This window comes from Myzus persicae, unplaced genomic scaffold (genome assembly GCF_001856785.1).
Source record: "Myzus persicae strain clone G006 unplaced genomic scaffold, MPER_G0061.0, whole genome shotgun sequence".
Taxonomy (NCBI): Eukaryota; Metazoa; Arthropoda; class Insecta; order Hemiptera; family Aphididae; genus Myzus; species Myzus persicae.
Window position 1 is genome coordinate 217,608 of NW_019102023.1, and position 8,545 is coordinate 226,152.

Consider the following 8,545-nt stretch of genomic DNA (forward strand, 5'->3'; position numbering starts at 1 on the left):
CGAGCAAACGCGCCAAAGACTGCACTCATCCGCACACGGGATCGGACTTGGAACGTATAGAGACGACCAGTAGCTTTTGCTTTATTCACACACCTTTACGCTATCACATACCACTTCCCTCATGCGTATTGTGTCTTGTCAGGTGTTTTTTTTCCATACCTCGGTTAACAGAAATCCGAATTATCACCCAACGGCGGGTACAGACGGTACTGATCGACCTGCAGACGCGCGGTATATTCGTCGAGTAACCTTCGGCCACATCTTAATTGATTGACTGAATATCACTTCACGCGTGGATCTTAACGAACTAAGTACTGTTTTGGAAACTATTTAAGTCAAAGAAAAAATTTAATTAGCCATAGAAGTTACAAATATACCGATAGATTGGTTTTTTTTTATTTAAAGGTGAGTATAAAACATGATGAAAGAATATAATATGCTACAAATATTTAAACATTTTTGCAACAAAAAATGTAAAATAAAGGATTATTTTAATAAGAATGATTTAAATTGTAATTATTATTCCTATCAAACTTTAAATACCCATCTAATTCTAATAAAAATAAGCATTTACATAGAAACCCGTTCTCTAGTATTGAATGAATATTGACTTTGTTTTGTACTTTTGTAGTATTTTTCTATAGTCGTTTTATATGTTTATAAAATTGTGCAATACAGCATAGTGTTAGATACTATAAGACATTTTTTTTTTAAATCTAAATGTACCATAATACAGTGTTTGGAAAGAACGTCATTCATGAATACACGTTTACAAGTTCACTTTTATATTTAGTGAACAATACACGAACGTCACTCGTTTTTATCTAATTGAACGTAAATTACGTTTATGTTTTAATGAATTTGAACGATTTTTAAGATGCTCAATTTTTTTGCAATTTAATAAATATATGTTTAAAATATATTAATTACCTAATTCTATTAAAAAGTAAAAATGAAATGAACGACCTAGTGAATGCGTTCATTTTTTCAATGAACATGAACGAGTTCCTTTTTTAAGGACTGAACATGTACAATGAATATGAACGAATTCATTCTTTTAGTGAGTGTTCCGAAGACTGCTATGAAATAACTGTAGGTAAAACTTATTAACTGTTTAATAGTTTTAAGACTAGATTCTCTCTGATCAAATGAAAGTATTTCTAACTTCCCATTAACATACAACTATTAGAATAAGATGTATACATTTTAGAGTATTTTGCGTGTCAAACAAATAAAATCCAATTTAAAAAAAAAAAAATTAAAAGGAATAGTGGATTTATTTAACAGTGTAAGTATTTGTAAACATTATATTATAAACATTTTGATTTTCTTTTATATCTTTATTGTTTATTACAATAATTGTTTTTGAAATAAGATAATGAATGTATACAATATTATGCATTCTTGCTCTTATATTTTAACAAAAATAAATTTAATGTTTAAATGTTTTAAACAAATTATTAAAAAATATTTTTCATTTGTTTTCTTTAAATAATATAAATCAAAAAAAAAATCTTACTAATTTACTATCAATTTATTAATTAAACATTTACTATTTGTTTATCGAATATTGTTCCGATATTCTTCCAAAAGAAATTATTTTCAAAAATATTAAACGTACAATATCTTAAATTACTATATAACCCAGCATCCTTCAGTTATATTTCTGCTCTGTTGTCTTCTATAAATTAGACACTGAAGTATTGTTGGCAGACTGTTTTAAAAAACTAATTCTAATTTTTTAAGTTTACAGAACCTTGAACGATAAAAATGTCACCATTTCTGTCTTCTAAACATAAACTGTGCTCATTGCATAAATGCAACAAAGCAACATATATAACAGATACGGTTATATTCTCTTTCATGTTGTCTGGCAATAATTTTGGCAATCTTAATAATAGATCAGCAAATGAGATATTTAATGTTTCCTCATCATCAGGTTTAATAATATTCATAATATATTTTTTAAGTTGATTCATATCTAAGTATCCAGAACTACAAGTGGAGTACTCCTGAAACACAAAAAAATTTAATTAATGACTTTGATCAGTAAAATATGTTTTTAAATAATTTACTTTATAGGCATTATCTTGTGTATTTTTTTGGTTCAAAGCTATGGTTAAATTGTTGTCATTATTTATTACAGTCATCATTTCATCAACCTCATTTCCACACTCAGAATAATGATCAATGTCCATGACATTATTGTCAATACAGTCTGTATTCTTCAAAGGAACTTCATCTACCTGAACATAATTGAATATTGATTATAATGTTTTAGAATTGACATATTAATAATATTTTGTTCATACTAATAATCTATCTCTTAGAATATCTTGTCCTGGAAACAAGAACAGTGAGTTTGGATTTGAATTCAAATTTAATTTTTCAAATTCATGTTTATACCAGTTAGGAATCATGTTAATATACTTGCAACTTTCAAATCTGTAATGAAGAAAAATATGTTAAGTTTTAGATATTTACTATTATAATTTTCAATAAGTACTAACTGTCTGATAGGTATAGTATTCAATTGACCAGATGAAGGAATTAAGTTATTACTTGGTTTCCATTTAGTATAACTACAATAGTTTTTATCAGAATTCAAACGTAAATTTTCTAATTTTGTAGATATATCTGAATAAAAATCAACCTTAAATGTAATAGCTCTGGAATTCCTACATTTATATTCAGGAACATTAGTTTCGGAATGTGTTTGAGATGCACGTGACTTAATCAGCATTGCTTTCTGTTTACCTAATAGCAATAAATATACATAATTAAAGAGTAATGAACTATTGTTTAATAATTAAAAATAATACACATCCAAAAAAATATTACTGTCAGTTTTCATCATTTTGACCTTCACTTTCCAATGATTGGAACATTTAAATTTACGCAATTGTTTACGATCAAAGAATGTATAATCACTGCTATCGTTTGTATCCAACATTGATAATGTCTGGGATAAAGAATCTGTATAAAAACAACAAATTCTTAATAAACAACAACTACCTATTTATAGTTGTAACAAACATAACAGTAATACAACCCACCTAAATTCTCTAATCTACCGAATTGATTATTATTTTGATTAGACGGCCCTGGATCTGTATGTACTATTAATTCGGAACTTGGTTCGTTCAAATCTTCATCCATTGCTTCATCAGATTCTTCAGAATTTTTGGAACAAAATGCAGATGTTTCTTGATTAAAATGTGTTTGAATATTATTTAATATGTTTATGTCGATTTCATCATCATCACTATTTGTAATTTTATCACGATCAGCTACAAATCTATGAAATGACGGACAAATTTGTCCGTTTTCGAGTAAAGCTATATTGCGAACAAAAATGTAAACAATAAAACAACTTATTAGGCATAGTAAAAATATTTATTTTTAGACTTTGGACAGAGCAATGAATATGAATATAATGATTTTATAGTGGTAAGTTTTTTGTTTGTGACTAAAAATACTTTTTATAGTATAACACACCAATATTCAACTTTGAGAATGGTTTCTGGCAAAAAATAGTATCTATTTTGTACTTACAGTATTTGCTTGCAGGCTGGGGAGTCAAAAGTAAAAAATATTACTTTTCAAAATAATTGAATAATTCACCAAATATTTATTTTATATTAGAAATTTTTAATATAATACAATTTTTTTTTTGTCCACAAAAAAATCTTGAAAATTTAATACAAGGTTCCTTGTAAGTTGTTATTCTTACAGCAAAATAAAAATATTTAAATTGTATACATTCAATATTATTGTGTAGCGTGATACAGAGTGACTACTTCCCTAGTTTTGTATTTATATTAATGAAATTTATGTACCCAATATTAAAATATAAACTAAAATTAAAAAGAATTAAGATTAAAAAAATTGGGTTTATTAACATCAAAGAGCAATAATAAATGGTTAGGTACTTTAAAAAACTTTGTTATAGGTTCATGCAAAAACTTGTTTTAACTTCATCCCTCTCAATTGTACAAATTATTCAAACCAAAAGTAAGATTGACTGATGATTGATAATATTTATGAATATTAATTACTTGTTATTTTATGATTTAAAATATAAATCAAAATACATTTATTTGGAGTAAATAGTATTTCTTTTGCATGCATAATATAGGTAATACTGATTTTCAATGTATAATATAATATTAAATGATTTTAATGACATTAGATGGTAGTGGAAAGTTGTACATGAATAGCAACATATTGATTTAGACATTTCCAACACCAATTCTTTTTTTTAATTACTAATTATGTTATGTTATTTAATGTTTGATATGCAATTTATAACTAGGTAAATTACCTTCTATTTTCAATAGGACATTTAAGCTCATAGCTAAGACAAAGACAATAATTCTTTAGAAGGAAAATTTGCCAACTCTACCTTCAAATATTAATTTTTTTACACACCACAGTGACTGCACCTTTTAAAATTAAGTCTACTTTTCTGACATTTTCAACTGATTATGACTGTATGCAATCCATCCACACTTGAATTTGAATAGAATAATGTTTTTAAATATGTGACTACATCAATATTAAGTAAGAAAGTATGAAAGAAAGTAAGAATGATATAATATACTTACAAATTATATTTTCCATTTCATATGTTTCTTGTTGATTTTCATTCACTTTAATGTTTTTGGAAACTCTGTATTCTGGCCAATATGCGTCATTAGAATACCTATTAAGCAGTATTCTTGAAGGTTTTGCATAGTCAATCATATCATTATCAAGATCAACACTAAGATAATTTTTTCTAAGTAGCATCTCGTTGTCTTTACAGCACAATTTGTCTGGTGTTGTTAACATTAATTTTTTCTAAAATTAAAAAATACTATATTAATTTTACTACCAGTTATTTTAATGATAAATATTTAATACATACTCTACATTTTTGTTTTGTTTTAGCTGCATTCTCTTTAACAAGATTTTGGTTTTTGGCTTCTGCCACAAATTCCTTAACTAATTTATTGCCGGATATCAAAATATCATCAACTCTACATGAGTACACCTTACTAATGGCATCAAATGTATTACTAATTCCCTTATTTAAGATAAAAAAAACAATCATATTATCATCTAATTAAACAAATACAAAAATGATGTTTATAAAGTATCAAATTTACCAAAATATCTGTTTCTTTAGATCTCTTTACCATTTGTTGTACACAACTGATTAAATCTATATCAAATGCATTAAGTACATTGATTTTCTAAACAAAAATGTCCATAGTCAATTTTTATTACAAAATATTAAATAGAACAAAATCTTACATTTTCCAAGTACAATGCATTATACTTTTTTACTTTTGAGTCTAAGTCCCCAATGGATAAGTTATTAATATATTGTTCATTGTCATCCTCAAGACAAGATTCTTCATTTAATACTGCCTTAAATGAAGTTATAGAATTTTTTTTTGATTCATCTCTTTTGTTCGTCTAAAAATGATCCTTTATTATTATATTTGTAAATTGTATATAAATTACACATACTGAATATCATTTGTTTTTCTTATTCATAAAATAACATGTTTGCTTTAGCTTCATTATTTATATTTTAGACTATTGATTTTTTTTTTATTTAACTTAAAAATTATCATCTAAATTGATAATATAACTATTATTTAATTTACTTTTTAATGCTTAGTTATTTTTTAGATAACATATAATAATTGACTATTATTCATTATAATTTATATCAAACTGCCCAATTAATCAAATTAAGCACGATCATAATATGTCCTATATATTTTCTTATATTTTCAATGTTAAGTTGATGTCAATATGAGATTTAATGTTTACATTATCACAAACTCATTTGAATAATTAGTAATGCATGATCTATTACATAAGTCATTAAAATCAGGGACGTGCTCATTGGAGTTGAGAGTGTCATATCCCTCCTTTGACTTATTTTTGTCATATAAAATATAATATGATAAAGCAATAAATTTATATATAACATGGTCTGAGAATAGTAAAAATTTCATATCTACCTTTCAAAAAAGATGAGCACACCACTGACTAAGATTTAAATCTAATGTCCTGCATACGTAGTAATTTTTTAAATAGATATATACAATTCAAGAAAACAATAAAATAATAGTTAGTCATAGGTGTGAGCATAGAGGTGCTTGGGCACCCCTGGATCATTCGACCAACGCCCTAATTATTAAATAAAGACCCCAATGGATTGTAAGTTTTCAGTATTGTTAGTGGTAATCTGTATGTGAATTATTGTACTACCTAAAGTATTTAGTTTTTAAAGCTTTACTTAAAATTAGTTCTACAAAATATATAAAAAACAAAGAGCTAATGATAAATTAGAATTAATGAAATTGCCAATAATCCAAAACAACAAAAACTTTGTTTTTCTATCAAAAATGAGAGAATTTGTGTGGAAGTCATTCACTGAAAATTGAATCATTTCTCAAAAAATGATATTTTACCAACTATTTGTATAATTACATTTTTTTCATTGGGAATGTAGTGATGATGGAATTACGAAAATAGTTATGTTATTTTACAATGTATAAAATTGAAAACACTATATTAGTTTTCAGATTATCAGGCATCGATAACAATTATATATTAGGTATAACGACAGAGTCGATGGACCAAGATATTATTTATACTTTATGCTAATATTTTTATCTTTATATTCAATATTTTTTTCTTATGCTTAATATTATTACTTCGTAAGTTGATTTATAATACATTTTTAAAATGATAAAAATAATAAAAGTAAATAGTTGTAAATGGTATAACACACAGTTATTTTGCATTTTTTATTTGTACCATTCACAAAAAAAAATTTGCCTAAACTCTAGTTTTAGGGGAGGGGGGACGAGATTTAAGTACATTTACAAGCCGTTGAATGAAAAATGGTGGGAACCACTGGTCTACGCCTAGTTCTTCGTAATTTCTACATTTTAATTATTAACACCTTCTATGTAAATTGTTTATAAGTTATCCTTAAGTTTCAGAATGAGTAATAAAAGATTAACTTTGCAAAAGAAAAAATTTAAGTATATAGTGTATGATAATTATAGACAGCAAAATATCTTATGTTAACATCTTCTTATGTGATAAATAAAATAAATAAAAGTATTTCCAACAAATATTTTACAGTAGATACCTAGATGGGCTAGATGTAAAATGAACAACTATTAGGTAACAATAATATGAATATATGATATATAATTGTATTAATTTATCAAGACAACCATTACTCACACTATTATTTATATCTTGAGGGTCCATGTTATTTTATATTTTATAAAAAATAACAATGTAGATAATAATGTTATGATTATCTACTCAATAAATTTAGAATAAGAACGAAGATGAAAAATGCCATATTGCAGAGTGCAGAGTCACCGGGCGTCCAAAGATTTTTCGAGCTTCCAACTGCCAAAAAGGCGAAGACGAAGTGCCCAACACCATCAGATTGTGGTAAAACCTCAGAATAGGTTTAATCACAATTCTCAAAAAACGGCGATTGTCGGCTACAAGATAATATTATGGCAGACAGCTGCGGCCTATTCTAAAAACACAACTACACAAGTCACAACCATGATGTCATAAAGTGAATTTACTTGACCATTTGAACACGATGAGCCGGCCAGATACATGCACAAATAATGTAGATGATTCAATATATATTTTCAAGTTTTCAACAAATCATTTCCAGTTTGTGTAACGACCAACGTGCAGTGAAATCGGGTCTCAGAGAGTAAAGTTAAGTGAGTGAGTGACTACTGACTAGTGACTGAATATTTTGCGGCTTTTCTTAACTAGTGATAAAAAAACCTTGTGACTTGTTTACTCTTTGCGTGTATACTCTGTTGCATATCAATAAATATATCAGGCGTCAGCATTTAGAATACATAATACAGTCGACTCTCGGTAACTCGAACCTTGATAACTCGAAATTCTTGATATCTCGAATAAAAAAAATTCCCCTTCAAATTACAATAACACTTAATGCTTAAATAATCTTGTTAACTCGAAAATTAATTTGACAAGTTTTTGACATCTCGAATTTTCTTATCCAAATTTAGTACTAAAAATAGTTTGTCGAGACGATTATTTTTCGCTTATGACTTGTTTTGTAAAAACCGACCATTATAGTCAACTATATACTTATAAATTAAACCTTGATAGGTAACTCCAAACAATAAATTTCATTTAGTCCTATTTCGTCTGGTCGTTTAATCGTTTATCGTGGTTGTAGGTGTGACAGTTTATACTTTTATAGTGTGCCAATACAGTGTTTATTATGGCTCAAAAACTAAAATTAACAACATTACCACTTGCAGAAAAAGTAAACTTGCTTAAAATTGTTGAAAAAGACGAAAAGAAAAAGCAAGAAATAGCTAAGGATTTTGGAATTCCAAAGAGTACATTGTCTACAATAATAAAAAAATAAAGATATAATTTTAAACAATTTTAATGAAAACTCGGCAACTCGAAAAAAAATGAAATTAGGAGAATATTCTTATATAGAATCTTGTTTACT

At 26.5% G+C, this 8,545-nt stretch overlaps 1 protein-coding gene across 3 annotated transcripts; it reads right to left on the reverse strand.

Moving 5' to 3' along the window:
• Window positions 1-1,519: 1,519 nt before the first annotated feature.
• Window positions 1,520-7,835, reverse strand: LOC111031018. 3 transcript variants are annotated; one of them, XM_022310796.1, is made up of 12 exons: window positions 7,628-7,835; window positions 7,261-7,565; window positions 5,299-5,463; window positions 5,151-5,237; window positions 4,910-5,068; window positions 4,608-4,842; window positions 3,057-3,338; window positions 2,842-2,976; window positions 2,511-2,757; window positions 2,313-2,445; window positions 2,076-2,246; window positions 1,525-2,012 (listed from the first exon to the last, which is right to left on the reverse strand). In XM_022310796.1, the coding sequence occupies exons 2-12, from the start codon at window positions 7,285-7,287 to the stop codon at window positions 1,734-1,736; spliced, it is 1,920 nt and encodes a 639-aa protein (XP_022166488.1). In that variant the 5' UTR covers window positions 7,288-7,565; window positions 7,628-7,835; the 3' UTR covers window positions 1,525-1,733. The 3 variants fall into 3 exon arrangements, with proteins under 3 accessions (XP_022166487.1, XP_022166488.1, XP_022166489.1); XM_022310797.1 differs by having other exon boundaries at window positions 7,261-7,570; XM_022310795.1 differs by having other exon boundaries at window positions 1,520-2,012; window positions 7,261-7,835.
• Between the last annotated feature and the right edge of the window lie 710 nt (window positions 7,836-8,545).

Excerpts from the sequence above, each read along its gene's own strand:
- LOC111031018 (XM_022310795.1), bottom strand. The coding sequence starts at position 7,287 with ATGGACCCTCAAGATATAAATAATAGT. Across the intron at positions 5,238-5,298 it reads ATGCATTGTACTTGGAAAAT|AAAATCAATGTACTTAATGC; the intron begins GTAAGATTTTGT and ends ATTTTTGTTTAG. Across the intron at positions 5,069-5,150 it reads CTAAAGAAACAGATATTTTG|GGAATTAGTAATACATTTGA; the intron begins GTAAATTTGATA and ends ATCTTAAATAAG.